The following is an 18683-nucleotide window of genomic DNA, read 5'->3' on the forward strand; positions in this document are numbered from 1 at the left end:
TATTTCTGTCTTTCTCTGTCTTCTGTCTGTCTGTATTTCTGTCTTTCTGTCTTCTGTCTGTCTGTATTTCTGTCTTTCTTTGTTTTCTGTCTGTCTATTTCTGTCTTTCTCTGTCTTCTGTCTGTCTTTATTTCTGTCTTTCTCTGTCTTCTGTCTGTCTGTATTTCTGTCTTTCTCTGTCTTCTGTCTGTATTTTTGTCTTTCTCTGTTTTCTGTCTGTCTGTATTTCTGTCTTTCTCTGTCTGTATTTCTGTCTTTCTCTGTCTTCTGTCTGTCTGTATTTCTGTCTTTCTCTGTCTTCTGTCTGTCTGTATTTCTGTCTTTCTCTGTCTTCTGTCTGTCTGTCTTTCTGTCTTTCTCTGTTTTCTGTCTGTCTTTATTTCTGTCTTTCTCTGTTTTCTGTCTCTGTATTTCTGTCTTTCTCTGTCCTCTGTCTGTCTGTATTTCTGTCTTTCTGTCTTCTGTCTGTCTGTCTGTCTGTCTGTATTTCTGTCTTTCTCTGTCTTCTGTCTGTCTGTACTTCTGTCTTTCTCTGTCTGTATTTCTGTCTTTCTCGGTTTTCTGTCTGTCTGTCTGTCTGTCTTTCGCTGTTTTCTGTCTGTCTGTATTTCTGTCTTTCTCTGTTTTCTGTCTCTGTATTTCTGTCTTTCTCTGTCCTCTGTCTGTCTGTATTTCTGTCTTTCTGTCTGTATTTCTCTTTCTCTGTCTGTATTTCTGTCTTCTGTCTGCCTGTATTTCTGTCTTTCTCTGTCTTCTGTCTGTCTGTATTTCTGTCTTCTGTCTGTCTGTCTGTCTGTCTGTATATCTGTCTTTCTCTGTCTTCTGTCTGTATTTCTGTCTTTCTCTGTCTTCTCTCTGTCTGTATTTCTGCCTTTCTCTGTTTTCTGCTTCTGTCTTTCCCTGTTTTCTGTCTGTCTGTATTTTTGTCTTTTTCTGTTTTTTTGCTTCTGTCTTTCTCTCTGGTTGCTCAGTTGCTGGAATGTTTGTTTCTTTACCCGGTAAATGCTAATTCAGTGTGTGTGTGTGTGTGTGTGTGTGTTTGAGGGATGTGGTTTTAAACCACAAGATTTCACAGGCGTTGTGGTCCGACTAATAGAGTTCTTAAAGGGATAGTTCATCCAAAAATGAAAATATGATGTTTATCTACTTACCCCAGGGCATCCAAGATGTACAGCGGTGTGAAAAAGTGTTGACCCCCTTCCAGATTTCTTATTTTTTTGCATGTTTGTCCCACTTTAATGTTTCAGATCATCAAACACATTTAAATTTAGTAAAAGATAACACAGTGACCTTAAAAAGGCGGTTCATGCTCGAAAACCCTCCAATGTGGCTGAATTACAACAATTCTGCATAGATGAGTGGATCAAAACTCCTCCACAGCGCTGTAACAGACTCATTGCAGGTTATCGCAGACGCTTGATTGCAGTTGTTGCTGCTAAGGGTGTAGTAAGGGTGCCCATGTAGTTTTGGATTTTATTTTCCCTTATTTTCTACTTCTCTAAGTTTATGTCTCTGGCGATTCACGCAGGTGTGTTCCTCTGCAGCGGTGACCAGGCTACAATAGTCCGAATATAAGTACTTATTATAAGTGCACCGTAGTGATTCGGAATAAGACAAAAATGCAGTTTGGAAGATGAATTCATGATGTACTCGCTCATTATATACATTTAGTAAATTTTGAACACAGAAAAAGTTACATAGTGCTGCTTTAAATAGATAGAGCACTAATACTAGTGCACTGCAGTCATGCTCTGCATGCACAGGACGATTTCAGTTCCTTTAATGCTCATAATAGAGATCTGTGTTAGGTGTGTGTGTGTGTGTGTGTGTGTGTGGAGGGGTTAACTAGTCCTGTGACGTGGCTGGAATGTTAATCAGGTTGATGTTTGTTATAAACACTGAAGCGGCTCAGTCGAGCTTGATGTTGTTCAGCGTTTCTTTCAGTGAATGTTCGTCAACACTTCCAGTTCCTTGTGAATTTATAACCAATTTGCCTTTTTATTTGTCACATCAGCGTTTGTTAAATGCTTTTAAATGCAACTAAACCAGCAGCAGCACATGATGAGAGACGTCTTTATTATCACGTTAGTGATAAACCGGTGATATTTGGATATAATTACACGATTAGTTTGCCCATAAACAGAAGTGGTAGTTCTCTCTTGTTTCAGTTCCAAAACCTGACAGCACTATTGATGGGTAATAAACATCTTATTTGCCATCACTAAATTGTTTTCTGTATTTATTGGTATGATATCAGGGACTATCAGCCATTAATAATTCAGCCGAAACTGAAGATGATCTGAAAATGTGCTCATCCTCAGATCATCCGAGATCAGGATGAGTTTGTTTCTTCCTCAGATTTGTAGAAATATAGCATTGCATCAGTGTCTCAGCAATGGATGCTCTGCAGTGAATGGGTGCCGTCAGAATGAGAGTCCAAACAGCTGATAAAAACATCACAATAATCCACAGCACTCCAGTCCATCAGTTAACATCTGGAGAAGACAAAAGCTGAAACAAATCCAGCATTAAGACGCTTTTAACTCAAATACATAGAGTCCATAATCCATAATAACTCTTCCTCCAGTGAAAAAGTGCATCTGCTGTTGTCTCTCACATCAAAATCCAGCCACATATGTGTTTAGAGCTGTTTAAACGCTGCTTGATCTGTGCAGATTTCTCTCCTGATTCACACCAGAACACTTTTTCACTGGAGGAAGCGTTATTATGGGTTATGGACTCTATGTATTTAAGTTAAAAACGTCTTAATGCTGGATTAGTTTCAGCTTTTGTCTTCTCCAGATGTTAACTGCTGGACTGGAGTGCTGTGGATTACTTGTGGATTATTGTGATGTTTTTATCAGCTGTTTGGACTCTCATTCTGACGGCACCCATCCACACTTCCCTGGTTGATGATGTTTGTAATAGTTTATTTTGCAGTGTTTATTTGTGCTTGTACTCGTGTAAGCGTAGAGCAGTAGATGCATCATCCGTCTGTCTTCAGCGAGTTCTCGAGTTGTTGATTAGCTGGTCAAAACCTCTCACCGTGTGCGTTTGTGTGACTTCGTAAGCACGTGTCAGTGAGACTTTAACCACAACTGAGACGCTTGTTTGCTGTTTTCATCCTGTTTCTGTCTAATGTGTCGTTCTGAGCAGAATGTTTTATAGAGGCTGTGAAGTGTTTCATGGCCTTTAATTACAGAGCAGTTTTATTCCTCCTCCTCGTGGTTTTCTGGATTGAATGTGTTTCTGAAGTCTGACATATGCTTCAGTATACGGCGGTAGGATGTCTTCCGTTGTTTATTACTCATGCTTTCCGCTTAAACAGGGGTTTTCTAACTGGGGGCCGTAAGACTTTCCCGAAGGGGTCTGTGAAAATTGAGAGATTTTTAAAATTTTTATATTTATGTATTTTTAGGGCTGTCAAAGTTGATATGTTCACTTAAGATATAAATTAAATATGTTTAAGGTAATTATTTGTTGTGTTTATATTCACTAAATGTAATATTTCATTATGCTTTCTACAGACTGGCCAGAAATCAAGACATAAATTGCAATTATTAAAAAAAAAAAAAATTAAAAGTGGTGCATGCAATATTTGAGAATTGTTTTTATTTATATATTTAATGTTTAATGTATATTTTGGGCTGCCAAAGTTGATGTGTTGCACATGAGATATTAATTAAATATGTTTGACATAATAGTTTTTTATGTTCGCAGTCACTAAATGTAATATTTGATTCTGCTTTCTACAGACAGGTCAGAAATCAAGACTTTAATTGCAATAATGTTTTTTTTTCTCAATTTGTTAATTGTAAAAAAATCTTTGTGCAAAAAAGTTTAGTTTTAGTATAATGACAACGTAAAACCCAACTTGTTTAATTTTTGAAAACAATTATTTGATTAAGTATTTTTTAAATATTAAATGTAATATTTCTTACACAGTATGACTGGATTTTAACACAACAATGTACTGATAGAGATCATTATCAAAAGGGGATCATTGTATTTGGGCGTCCCTAGTTTGAAAACCCTACTAAGATGTATTTATCTGGTTGTTGTTTTGCAGTCAGCATAGATGTGTCCTTCACTGTCTACAGTTTCCAGCAATATGGCATGCAATATTTGAGAATTGTTTTTATTTATATATTTAATGTTTAATGTATATTTTGGGCTGCCGAAGTTGATGTGTTGCACATGAGATATTAATTAAATATGTTTGACATAATAGTTTTTTATGTTCGCAGTCACTAAATGTAATATTTGATTCTGCTTTCTACAGACAGGTCAGAAATCAAGACTTTAATTGCAATAATGTTTTTTTTTCTCAATTTGTTAATTGTAAAAAAATCTTTGTGCAAAAAAGTTTAGTTTTAGTATAATGACAACGTAAAACCCAACTTGTTTAATTTTTGAAAACAATTATTTGATTAAGTATTTTTTAAATATTAAATGTAATATTTCTTACACAGTATGACTGGATTTTAACACAAAAATGTACTGATAGAGATCATTATCAAAAGGGGATCATTGTATTTGGGCGTCCCTAGTTTGAAAACCCTACTAAGATGTATTTATCTGGTTGTTGTTTTGCAGTCAGCATAGATGTGTCCTTCACTGTCTACAGTCTCCAACAATATGAATATTTGTAGTCTACAAATACTGTCTGATTTAATTTCTTTCACCCTATGATTCCATTGAATAGTCTCTTGACCGACACAGAGTCTGACACCTTAGGTTCAACTGTTTGATACACTCAGAGGTCAAGGGTCAAGGGCTGAGTAACTATGATGATGAGTCAGATGCAGGAGGGGCGAGACCGAGTCGTGTGTGTGAATGTGTGTGTGTGTGTGTGAGAGTGTGAGAGTGAGTGAGTGAGTGTGTCTGTGAGTGAGTGAGTGAGTGAGTGTGTCTGTGTCTGTGAGTGAGTGAGTGAGTGTGTGTGTGTGTGTGAGTGTGAGTGAGTGAGTGAGTCTGTGTCTGAGAGTGAGTCTGTGTCTGTGAGTGTGTGAGTGTGAGTGAGTGAATGAATGAGTCTGTGAGTCTGTGTGTGTGTGTGTGTGTGTGAGTGTGTGTCTGAGAGTGAGGCTGTGTCTGTGAGTGTGTGAGTGTGAGTGAGTGAATGAATGAGTCTGTGAGTCTGTGTGTGTGTGTGTGTGTGTGAGTGTGTGTCTGAGAGTGAGTCTGTGTCTGTGAGTGTGTGAGTGTGAGTGAGTGAATGAATGAGTCTGTGAGTCTGTGTGTGTGTGTGTGTGTGTGTGTGAGTGTGAGTGAGTGAGTGAATGAGTCTTTGAGTCTGTGTGTGTGTGAGTGAGTGTCAGCTTGAGTGAGGATTTGAGAACTGCAGCGCTAATGTAAGCTCACAATCCCAAACACGCCTTTTGTTTCACTTCTCACTAAGCACTTTCTCACTCCCTGTTAAACTACAGCCAGATACGAGTAGAGAGTTTAGAAAGAGAACACCTGTTCAGAAATGAGTGATCATTATTGATGTGAGTTAAATACTAGTGATGAAACCTCTGTCACAAAGGGTTAAAGTTTTCCTAAATAAAGGCACACAAGGAGACATTTACAAGCAAAATTATTGAATTTATTAGAATACAAAAAGTACACTGGCTTTTTGAAAATATCTGCTTCAAACTGTATTTAATAATTATGTAATTATTTATAGGCCCACTTTAAACTGTGTGTGTATATATAGATAGACAGACAGACATACAGCTAGATAGAGATGTGTGTGTTTGTGAATTTTAATGTATTTAGGAGTAAAATTCAGTTTTATTAAATTTGAGATCATAAAAAGTCACATTAATATGACTTATTAATAGAGCCCGACCGATATGGGTTTTTTGGGGCCGATACCGATATTAGGGAGTAAAAAAAAAGGCCGATAACGATATATCGGCCAATATTCTTTGTGTATATTATAGTATGCGAGCTTCTAGAGTGCAGATAACTCTGAAGTAATGAATTTAGGTAAATGGGTGCAGAGCCAGTGGTGGTTTTGTAGGCAATGCTTGAATTTTATGCGAGCAGCTACTGGTAGCCAGTGCAAACTGATGAACAGAGGTTCGACTATGCATACATGATGCTGTTTATTTATAATTGTTTAAGCAACTTAATTATATTTTATTGCTATAATTGCATTAGTAATATTTTGCTCGATGCACCCTCTTGTGTCCTCAGGAGAGAAGCCAAAAGCTCTTTCCCCCCCAAACTGAAATTATGCCTTTTATATTCTAATATAATTTTAATATTGATAATATTTAAGTGCAAAATTTGAATTTAGTTTTTCAGCCATTCTGACAGCCTTAGTTCACACACATCTACATTTAGTCAGAAATGTGATTAAAACTCTTGTCCTGTAAGGCAAGTGTTCAGATAGATGTGGCAGCTTCAGTCTTGCGTTCCTCATGTTTTTTTGTTATTTTTTACTAAATGCATACTCAGATGAGCTGCTCTCGTGTGTGTTTTCATGTTCAAACACACATGACCTGAAGATCCAGTCATGAATGTGTGTGTGTGTTGGTTTTAATTTTACGTGCAAATCTCTCTCTTAAAGAAAAATGCACTGTATGTTGGAGAATATCTCTTCATTTTTGGTTTTTCTCTTTGGAATGGACACCTGACAGGCATCCTGTTGATAGATACTATTAATGATAATGATGATGAATCATTACTGTGTTTGAGGAACCGGTGTTAAAACAGAAAAGGATTGGAGGTGGAAGGAGCTGCTTCTGTTTTGGTGTGTGTGAATGGTGTTTTGTGAGTCTAACCGCATGTCGGACACGTCTTTTAGGAACACGAGTGCATGGGCTTCAGTCGCTCGTTCCAGAACATTTCAGCAGCACAGCTTCAGTGTATTATAATCATTAACACAGAAATCTAACGTCAGACACGACGTAGAGTGATTTAGAAATCATGCACGAAGACTGCGTTTGTGAAGTCATGGTCTAATAATATCTGTATTCATCTGACTGATAATGAGCTCAACTGGAAAAATGATCTTTATCTGAGCAGGAACAGGAAATTGCATGCAGGAAATGAGCTTTTTCTGAAATGTTAGTTTTTGTCTGAGTGCGTTTTGCTGCAGAATAAGTCACATTTAATGTAAAGATAAATAAGCCAGCCGGGTCAAAATGTAACAAGCGCCGTATTAGAGTAAAAATGGTACAAAGTCTTAATTTGCACTTCCACAAATTAAGGTGTGAAAAGGTCTTAAATCAGAGCAGAACATCTTAAATTAATAAGGTAATGGCATTAAATGTTGCATGCACTGCAAAAAAATAAATAAATAAATACAATTTGGGAAAAATACATAGATAATAAAAAGAATAATAAAATAATAGTAATAATAATGAACGTCTTCCTCTGTATTTTTGTCTGATTTTCCAGTACCAATATCTAAACATCATTAAATCAAGGTGCATTTAATTGAGATGGAAAATTATTAAATTTAATTAGTTAATGAAACTAATTTAATTAATCTTTTAAATTGTTTAAAAAGTTGTATGCATTCATTTTTGATGCTAAATTACATAAAAAAATCAATAAAAGTTCAAACAGAAAACACAGAATGTTTAAAAACAGTAAAAAGCATTTCATAAGCCCCTATTATTGTCGAATTTATTAATCAATTATTGAATTGTTAAAGTTTTATAAATGCAGTTCATTAGACGTTTTTAAATTACAATTGTATTAACACATTTAAATGAAATATTCAGAGAAAATATGAATATAAGTATATCCAGACAAATTAAAACGAAAAACGCTGAATTTGAGAAAACATCAAACAGATTTCATCAGGCTCTTGGATCAGCTATGCATATTTTTGTTCTTGTATGATAGACTTCTTGTGATTATCTGACTCCGCTTAAGTAAACATGTCTCGGATTCCTGAAGTTCTTTTTCTCTCCATGTGTAATTTTCCCCACATGTTCAGCAGAATGAAAATATGAGGAACAGAATAGTGAGTGTTCATGCCTGCAGGTTCAGTTTCGGCGAGAGATGGTGACAGGCTTGTGTTTTACAGTATATGACTTCTGAATGCATGTGTCTCCTTTAACACGCTCATGATTCCCGTAACGCTGTTCCCTGGAGCACTAAAGACACGTCTCTTTAAAACAACATGCATGCAAAAAGTGAATAATAGGCCTAATTACCCAAATATTTTAATTAAAAAATGATGCAACGGTTTTAGGGTCATGAAAATATTTATGGCCAGTAAATTCACCCACGATCGGATATTCATTAATATCTGTAGTGTCTCATCTGACAACAACTAAACTCAACTTTCAATATTTTTAAATTAATAAAAAAATCCTTTAGTACAAAACTTGCCAAGCGATTTATTCAGTAACGGGTCAAAAAGAAAGAAAGGAAATTAAATATATAAATAAATACTGACTCGCAATAAATAAACAAACAAATAAATCAATGCATAAATAAATAAATACTGACTCACAATAAACAAATAAATACATAAATTCTGACTCACAATATATAAATAAATAAATACCAACTCACAACAAACAAACTAACAAATAAATAAATATTGACTCACAATAAACAAACATAAATAATGAATGAATAAATAAAATCTGATTCACAATAAATAAATAAATAATAAATACTGGCTCACAACAAACAAACAAACAAATTCTTACTCCCAATAAATAAATAATGAATGAATAAATCAAATCTGATTCACAATAAATAAATAAATACTGACTCATAATAAACAAACAAACAAGCAAACAAATAAATAATAAATCAATTCTGTCTCACAATAAACAAGCAAACAAATAATAAATAAATCAATTCTGTCTCACAATAAACAAGCAAACAAATAATAAATAAATAAATTCGGACTCACAATAAACAAACAAACAAATAAATAAATTCTGTCTCACAATAAACAAACAAACAAATAATGAATAAATAAATAAATTCTGACTTACAATAAATAAATCCTGATCAGTCTGATGATTTCTCTCTCTCTTTCTCTCAATAGACGTCCCGTTCCAGCGATGATTGCCTGAGCTCGTCTCATGGAGAAGAAGTCCTGCAGTGTATTCCTGCAGCCCGGTGCTCCGGTCATGTCCTTCGTCCCGCCGGAGTGTTCCCAGCCCGTGTGCGATTGGCTGAGTGGCCTCCGGCTCGACCAGTACTGCCCGGCCTTCCGGGAGGCGGGGCTGGGAATGCTGTGGGAGTGTCATGATCTAAGCTCCGCCCAGCTGCAGCAGATGGGCGTGGCTCTGCCCGGCCATAGGAAGCGGATCCTTGGCAGCCTGCGCAAGCTCCTCCCCTCGGCGGCGGGAACGGAGGAGGACGAGGAGCGAGAGGAGGACAGGCCCGTTGCCCGAGAGAGGACCAAATTCAGAGCATCGGAAAACAGTGTCGCAGGTAGACGCCCGCCTCCCGTCCCGCCTCGAGTCACGCCCAATCGACCCCCCGTTCCCTTCACGCCCGGATCGGTAACCATGGCGACCGCTCCTGAGCCTATCAGCCTCCCTGAACAAAAGGAAACGCCCACGCCTGCCGAACAAGCCAAGCCCATCCCAACTCCCAGGCCACGCCCAGAACACCTGCCTCTTAAAGGGCCGGCGCAGCAACTCCAGACGAGTGAGAGGAAACCGTCTCCTGTGTCTCCCTCTTCCTCCTCCTCCTCCTCCTCCTCATCATCGGAGCGCTTCCACCTGTATGAACAGTGTTCGTCTCCTGCTCAGGGAGAAGCGGGCGCTCCTCCTCTTCCTCCTAAGAGCTACGCCGTGGGCATCTCTAAAGAGCCCAGAGACGGCCCGTACAGACCCCCTGTTCCACCACCTCGTGTCTCCATCTGCTCCAGAACTACGAATCCCAGAAGCACGTCATCCGGAAGCCCGCCCACGTCTAGGTACAGGGCACACTTTATCTGTCAACTGCTGCAATGTTTAGTATGTAATAGGGCTGTGACGGTGGCAGATTTTTACCACCGCGGTGACCCTGGAGCACAAAAGCAGTGTTAAGTCGCTGGGGGATATTTGTAGCAATAGCCAACAATACATTGTATGGGTCACAATTATACATTTCTCTTTTATGCCAAAAATCATTAGGATATTAAGTAAAGATCATGTTCCATGAAGATATTTAGTAAATTTCCTACCGTAAATATATCAAAACTTAATGTTTGATTAGTAATATGCATTGCTAAGAACTTAATTTGGACAACTTTAAAGATGATTTTCTCAATATTGAGATTTTTTTGCACCCTCAGATTCCAGATTTTCAAATATTGTGCTATCCTAACAAACCACAGATCAATGGAAAGCTTATTTATTCAGCCTATTTCAGATGATGCATACATCTCAATTTCGAAAAAATTTACCCTTATGACTGGTTTTGTGCTCCAGGGTCACGCTAAAAGTGCTGTCCTTCTTAGCTGATAAAACATGTATGTGTCGAAACGGCTGATAATAAAATGTGACATTCTGTTTGTCATGGCGACCGTCACAGCCCTAGTATGTAATACTTAATTTTTTTTAAGAAATTATAGTTTTCATTTAGCCCGATTTTAATAAGTGAATTAAAAAATTTTTTTTTTTACTATTAAATTTTTTTTAATAAATTAATAGTTATTTAATATTAATAATTATTTAATAATCAACAGTCTAATAAAATTTTAAGTTAAACATTTAAAATGCACATTAATGATATTATTTCAGCGGTGGTTGTCATAACTTTTAAATATACTTTAAATATTGATATAAATATAATGATTATGTAATATGGTGCATATATTTCTTATATTTTGAGCCAGATTTTGTCCATTAAACAGGGGATCTGGGTAGTTTTTAAACTGTATTGATTAGAGGTCGACCGATAGTGGATTTTGCCGATACCGATAGCAAGGTTGGACCACACTGGCCGATACCGATTAATTAAGCGATAGTTTTAAAATTGATACTGAACAAAAATAAAATAGTGCTTTATTAACAAAAACAGTACTGAACCATACTAGTAATAGTAGTACAAATAATAATAATAGTAATAGTAAATGTTGAAATGAACACACTCTAACAAGGAACAATACTTACACAGCTTTCATTAATCTTAAAGCTACAAATGGACTCTAATTTTAAAGTGTTACCATTTCAACTGTCGTGCTTGAAGATGCACATCTTTAAATATATACACAAAGGCTATAGCATTAAAATTATATACATATGGATATTGTATGTATACGCTCACACTTTAACTGCTTCTATTCTTGAACACTTGAGGATTATCTAAAAGAAATAAAAGCGCAGCGCTGAGTCTAGGAGAACTCACCGATATCACACACACTCCGGACGCGTCGCGGTCTAAAACGGTTTATTTAATCACCAAACATACACCAGTTTACTTCAAGAATGAACAATTTGGCATGGATGAGTTTGAAGTTCAGTGTTTAAAAAACGGAGCAAACTGAAAGAGAAAGCGCGACCTACTGTATATTATAGCTCTATAAATGAAGCACACAGACTTTATTAGAGCCACAGAAAAACAAACATTTTGCTGAAAATACACAATTCATTATGTACATTAACAACGATTCGGGACCAATATAGTGTAATTTAATGGAAAACTATGTGAATGGCGCTCTGTGGCGCGGCAGGATTTTCTGTCGGCTACATTTAAATCCGTGTCTGAAGTTCCCCGCTCTGTTCGGCGTGCAGTATCACGTGTCTAAACAAACAGCTCGTGCTGTCAGTGATTTCAACCACTAGAGGCCGCTCTCGCACGGTGTAATGACAACAGACCCTTCTCAGCTTCTCAGACGCTCCAGCAATGGACGCAACCCGAAAAACTATCGGCATGGATTTTTGTCGATAACCGATAGTTCCAGCATCAACTATCGGTGCCGATTAATCGGCAAAACCAATACATCGGTCGACCTCTAGTATTGAGTCACGGGTCCAAAATTACCAGAAAATACACCTTTATTTTATTTTATTTGGATTTTAGTATTTCTATTATTTAATAAAAAAAAATATATTCCTATGGATTATAAATGTAATGTAGCCTTTTTTCTATGAACATTTGTGACCAACAATGTACATTTTGAATACAAACATTTAAGAAGTCACAGTTTTGCATACTTTTTTTTTCATTCCTAAATTAAAAATTCATATTTTCGGGTAAATATTCTGGGTTGACAAAAATTTGGTGCATCACTAGTAATACTTTTAGTGACATTGACTGCAATCTGTTTAATGAATTCTTGATTTTTCGTTAAATTGTTCTTTTTAAATGATTATTATTCTTAACCTGATCTGGACAAAGTATGACATTATTTTGACGTTTTTTCTTTTTAAAGTTTGTTAAATGAGTAACACTGCAGAGACTGAGACAGTATGATTGTTTGGTCATGTGACTGGTTTAATAGCGTGCAACAGAAATAAATCCCATTTATTTTCTCCAAAGCGGTACTGATTTTTAGTGGCAACTTATAAACTGTTTAAAGACAGACGTACTTTGAGCTACGAGGTTGTTAATCAACAGTTCATGCTTCTGTTGAAATCATCAGCCCCCATTATTTTAACATTGTTTTTATATAATCACATTTAACAGCGGCATTATGGTGAAAAACTACATTACCCATGATTCTGCACCGAAAACTCCACCAGTTGTTTACACACACACACACACTCTCACACACACACACACACACTCACACACACACACACTCTCACACACACACACACACACTCAAGTAAAACAAACAAAACATTTTTAATAAATTATTGGCCAAAAAGTGCAAGAACGCTGAATTTTTAGTGCATGAATAAATCGAGTACACTGGATTTGTTTGAAATGTATTTGAACTAACAGCTTCTGAGAGTCTAAAATGGTCATTTTTGAGACTTGAAAAGAAATAAAAATTAGAAGTCACGGAAATATAGTAATTTCTAGTTATTCTCACCTCCAAAAGGCTGAAATTGTTAAAAATGTACTACATTTATCAAAAACAAATTGTAATGAATATTATAGTGTGTTGTTATTATAAACATCTTTGAGGAACGCATTGCAGTAAATGCACAGCAGAATGCTTGTGTAAGACCCGAGAGTCAGACTGCAGAAGAGAAGGGCTGTAAATGCAAATGTTCGAGCACTAATGTGAGATAATCCAGTGAAGTACGCTGCGTTACGAGCGTCTGAGACGTTAGAGGCACATCTGCAGCACGAGCTGGAGGATTTGAATACGAATGCAGCCCGTGGAGTCAGAGCACAGCTGCGCCGCAGGACAGGCCGCTCGCAACGCTCTCGCTGGAAGCTCAAACTGACATGCTGGAGACAGAGCAGCTGTCAGAGACGCCTGTCTGCACACGGACCAGACCCTCAGCTCACTGACTATATGAGGGCAAGAAAACAACATTTAACAGAAGAACCCACCATAAACACACACACACACACACACATGCAGTCTATACAAGCAATCCAGATGAATGCACAACTGAATTAAGAACTAAAATCATCTGCACATGATCAGCCATTACGACACATTTCACATATTTGGGCTGCAAATTGAAGGAAAATGCATTTCTGTGTCATGAGTCAGGTGGAACATCCTTATCAAACACCGGCACTCTGCTAGACGAGAATAAAAGAATCAAATATATGTATTTGTGACCCTGGAGCACAAAACCAGTCATAAGGGTTAATTTCGTGAAATTGATATTTGTGCATCATCTGAAAGCTGAATAAATAAGCTTTCCATTGATGTATGGTTTGTTAGGATCGGACAATATTTGAAAATCTGGAATCTGAGGGTGCAAAAAAATCTAAATATTGAGAAAATCATCTTTAAAGTTGTTCAAATGAAGTTCTTAGCAATGCATATTACTAATCAAACATTACGTTTTGATATATTTACGGTAGATATTTACGGTAGGACATTTACTAAACATGATCTTTACTTAATATCCTAATGATTTTTGGCATAAAAGAGAAATGTATAATTGTGACCCATACAATGTATTGTTGGCTATTGCTACAAATATCCCCCAGCGACTTAACACTGCTTTTGTGCTGCAGGGACACAATTAGCTGAGAAAATGAATCGGCATTGAAACTGGATTTTAGTATTTAATAAAAAAACGGATTAGTTTGGATTACTTTTCCCCATGATTTTTGTGATAAACGGTGTCGGTTTCTCATGGTAGAAGTAGTTTGAAGGCGAGTGACGGTCATTGATCTGTACTTTGTTCTGTTTGATTGTGCTGCAGGGACACAATTAGCTGAGAAAATGAATCGGCATTGAAACTGGATTTTAGTATTTAATAAAAAAACGGATTAGTTTGGATTACTTTTCCCCATGATTTTTGTGATAAACGGTGTCGGTTTCTCATGGTAGAAGTAGTTTGAAGGCGAGTGACGGTCATTGATCTGTACTTTGTTCTGTTTGATTGCATTGAGTTAATACTGGACGCGTTCAGTCCTGTAGTGCTCCGTGTTTGCTGTGACCTGTAGTTGTTCTGCATGAGCTCTAGATGTCAGCTGTTCTCCTGTCGTTTCCTCAAATGATGCGCTTCTGACCCACAATGCCGTGCGTGACGCCTCCTCCAAACACACACACAGCTGTATTCCCACAAACGTTTTGAAATGAGTTTTAGTGGTTTTTTATAGAAAGATCATTTACTGTCAGCATGTGAGTGGTTTTATGGAGAAGTTGTGGTTTTAGATTCCGTTTCCGAGACATTTTGGAAAGTTATGGTTATCAGATATTGTACATTATTTTTATGTTGATTATGTACTCTCATTATTTAAAAAAGATAATAATCATATTCTCAATGCTATAATGTACCTATAAACTTAACTTTTGAGTTTGTTTCTAGATTGTGATTCTCATTATACAGTAATGTGAATTTTTTTTATTTGTAAATATGATTTAATATTTTAATATAAAATTATATAATTATTATAAAATAATTGTTACTAATATAATTATACTGTTTTATCATAATTGTATCAATATAATATTCAATAATTTTATATAATGTTTTTTAGATTTACTTTTTATTGCTTTTAATTTCTAAATTAATATTTAGGGTTGCTGTAATAATGATTTAAAGACTCCCATGATGTAAAAATTACAATTTAATAATATATCATATTTTTCACATTACACGTAATGACTTTTTTTTTCAATTTTTTTAATTACAAAAATGAATTGAATTTTGAACAAAATAATTTTGCAATGCAGTAAAATAAAGAATTTGTATTATGCAAAATATGCTAATAAAGTATTGTTTTTTTCCATAGTTTTATATGTGTATAAATTACTATTTCTCACATTACACTTAATAATTACCCTTTTTTATTACAAAAATTAGAATTTTGATAAAATTTCACGATGAAATAAAATAAATGCATTTCGTAATGCAAAATACAATTATACAGAAATGTAATTTTTTAAAACTATTTTTATATAAATATATAATTTAATATTTTAACATGAAATTATTTTTATATTTTATTATATAAAAGTTGCTGTAATAATGATAATTGCATAAGTGACGATACATTTTTTTCACATTACACTTGATCTCTCTTTTTTACAGTAATAACACAAAAAAATCACAATGCAAAACGTAAATAAATGCAGGGTTGGGTTTGGTGAAATGAATGGTCACCGGTGGTTTTGTGAACAGGAGAAACAGGAGGCAGATTTCAGGAAGCTCTTTGTTGTTTTGAAGGTCTCAGCACAGAGCCTTGTTCACGTCTAAAAGTGTTTTCCACTTCCGTGTGGTCGGTTTAGGTCTCGTTCACTCGTTCTCGACGTGGTTCTCCAGCTCTCTCGTTTTTTTTGCACTTGCTTACTGGACTGTATTCACTGATCTGGCTCTCCTGCTGACGTTTATCAGTGTACAACAGGATTTTGGTCACTCTCGTCGGTCTCGGATGGCCTTATTTGAGCATGTAAGTTCAATGTGGAAGTGAATGTTTGTTGTTCTGTTTCCTTATGTACTTTGTGTCTAATCTTTTGTGTTTGTACTTTTCATTGTGCGTGCTTTTAGTGATCTCTTTTGCTTGTCCGATCAGTGCTTTTGAGGTTTCTCTAATGTTCAGAATTAAACACAAACTGAGTCAAACTAGACTATGTTTTCTGTAGATGATGTGAGTGGAGGGCTGTATTTTTGTTGATTTATTATTTTAAGCAGCTGTCGTGAAACTATAGTCTCGCTGCAGCATTGACTAGTGTTTTACGCTCTTCAGAGCTTCTACTTCTCATCACAGCTGTATTTATGAGCTGATGCTCTGCACTGTAAAACTGCAGCTTCATCTTTCTGGTGGTTAGTGTTCATGTCGTTCCTTTCTGTTGCTTTGTTTCGAGCGCTGCACGTTTGTTATCAGCCGTAAACACACGTCATCTCTCACTTTATTTGGTGGTTCGCACAAAAACCATCAGTCATCAGGGAAAGCGCTCAGTAACTCCTGCGTTCGCTGATGAACTCTGTGTTTGTGCCGTTCACTTTCGGATGTTTAGCGAGTGACCGCGGCTGACCGTTCAGCTCATTTCTGTTTTTTGCTCAGTAATGTTGATTGGTTCATTTGATGTGCTTGAATCTGTGCTGAGCATCAGGATAAAACAACATACGTTAGTTAGTAGTACTGGTTGATTGATATGGGTTTTGGTAGATTGGCAGCGCTTGAAAATGTATCACTAGTTGGGTGTTGGTTGCACTTTTGTCTAAGACTTTGGATTATTCAAGGAAAAGTTCACCCAAAAATTAGAATGTGCTGAAAATGTGCTCATCCTTAGTGCATCCGAAATGTAGGTGAGTTTGTTTCTTCGTCAGATTTGGAAAAATGCAGCATTGCATCAGTGTCTCAGCAATGGATGCTCTGTAGTGAATGGGTACCGTCAGAATGAGAGTTCAAACAGCTGATAAAAACATCACAATAATCCACAGCACTCCAGTCCATCAGTTAACATCTGGAGAAGACAAAACCTGAAACAAATCCAGCATTAAGACGTTTTTAACTAAAATACATAGAGTCCATAATCTCCAGTGAAAAACTGTTCACTCCAGTGAAAAAGTGTTCTGGTCTGAATCAGGAGAGAAATCTGCACAGATCAAGCAGCGTTTAAACAGCTCTAAACACATATGTGGCTGGATTTTGATGTGAGAGACAACAGCAGATGCACTTTTTCACTGCAGCAAGCGTTATTGGTTAATAATATACATTTTTTTCACTTAAAGAGCACTAATGACAAGAACAGTAGCCCCTCAGGTTAGCTGTTTTTATCCAGTAGATATAACACTCATGTGCAGTACAGGTATAGAGCAGGTTTCTGCTGCTCCAGAGTCCAGTAGCGTTGTGTTTTCCATCTCTCCATCCGACGAGGTGTTCAGATGAGCTGGAAAAGCTTTCACAAAGCTGTCAGAAAGCAGCAGTTTCTGTTTTCACAATGACACATGAACCAGTGAAACTGCAGTCATCTCAGTCCGTCTGTGCTCTATAAATGGATTTTCGTATGGAAGCAGCTGCATGCTACATGCATGCACGGATCATATAGTCTTTATTTTTAAATGAAGCCTTGTTTTATTAGCACTTCGAAAAGTTAAGACCCTACTCAATGCATGTTCTGCAAGATTCCCCTTTCTGTCATACATATTTTATTGGACTGTCCCGCTTTTAATGTATGTAGAAAACTCTTTTAGGAAGTGAACTCACTTAAAGAGTTTAGTATAATTTTGCCAGAAAAAGTTTTAGATTTTTTATCATCTTGTGTTTGTTTGTTTGCTGGTTTTTATTTTATTTGCTATACTTGTATTTTTGTAATCGTTTTTGCCATGAAAATAGCCTAAGATGCTGACATGGCATTAAATAAAAATGTACTACTATTTATTAGCAGCACTTCATGTGTTTGTTATTGCCTCCTTAAAATGATTCGCTTGGATAAAAGCATCTGCTAAATGATTAAATGTAAACATATATTTTTAAGTTGATCCAGAAAGTCTAGGATACAAAAATGAAGCCATAATTACAAAAATATAAAAATAAATTGATGATGAATGAAATTGTTGGTTAAATTGAGGATGTGAAAGCAGAAGAGAAGAATGAATCAGTCTCTCCAACGTTCATTGCGCTGCTCTTTGGTTAGCAGTTATTCTTTAACACACTGAACTGAAAGTCTCTCTGGATTTTCCTGGTTCAATTCAATTCAGTTCAAGTTTATTTGTACAGCGCTTTTCACGATACAAATCGTTGCAAGGCAACTTTACAGCAAATTAAGTTTCTACAATATTTAGTGGTAGTTTATCAGTGGTGACTGTCAGTTAATGTACATATGGCAGAAATGTACGGAAAAATCAATTAAAGGCGTAATCAATTAAAGATGTAATCAAACAGACGATTAACAGCAATTATTATATGATGCAATCAAACTTATAGCAGAATGTGGTAGTTCTTTATGTTGTTTCAGGGTTGGCATCATCTGAGGTCCTCTGAGGGGTTGCATCATCTCTTCTCAGGTGTTCTGGATTCAGACTGAAGCTCGTGTAAATCCTAGTTACCACGGGATGTCAATCCCAGCAGAAACAGAGAAACAAATAGAGACATAATTAGCATAGCTGCTGTTCCAACCAAGCAAAGCTGATTTGTTTAACCCAAACTAAAGAATAATAATGTGCATTTGATCAGATATAACTGCAGTA

At 36.3% G+C, this 18683-nt stretch overlaps 1 protein-coding gene across 1 annotated transcript in view; it reads left to right on the forward strand.

Moving 5' to 3' along the window:
• LOC107557642 (arf-GAP with Rho-GAP domain, ANK repeat and PH domain-containing protein 1-like) overlaps positions 1 to 18683 on the forward strand; it is a 52057-nt gene that overhangs the window by 8519 nt on the left and 24855 nt on the right. Inside the window, exon 2 of the mRNA XM_016241120.1 lies at positions 9014 to 9895. Within this exon, the coding sequence (XP_016096606.1) occupies positions 9051 to 9895 (845 nt within the window). The 5' untranslated portion in view covers positions 9014 to 9050. The remainder of the gene's footprint in view (positions 1 to 9013; positions 9896 to 18683) is intronic.

The sequence above is a fragment of the Sinocyclocheilus grahami genome, unplaced genomic scaffold (assembly GCF_001515645.1).
Source record: "Sinocyclocheilus grahami isolate Dianchi unplaced genomic scaffold, SAMN03320097.WGS_v1.1 scaffold613.1, whole genome shotgun sequence".
Classification (NCBI taxonomy): Eukaryota; Metazoa; Chordata; class Actinopteri; order Cypriniformes; family Cyprinidae; genus Sinocyclocheilus; species Sinocyclocheilus grahami.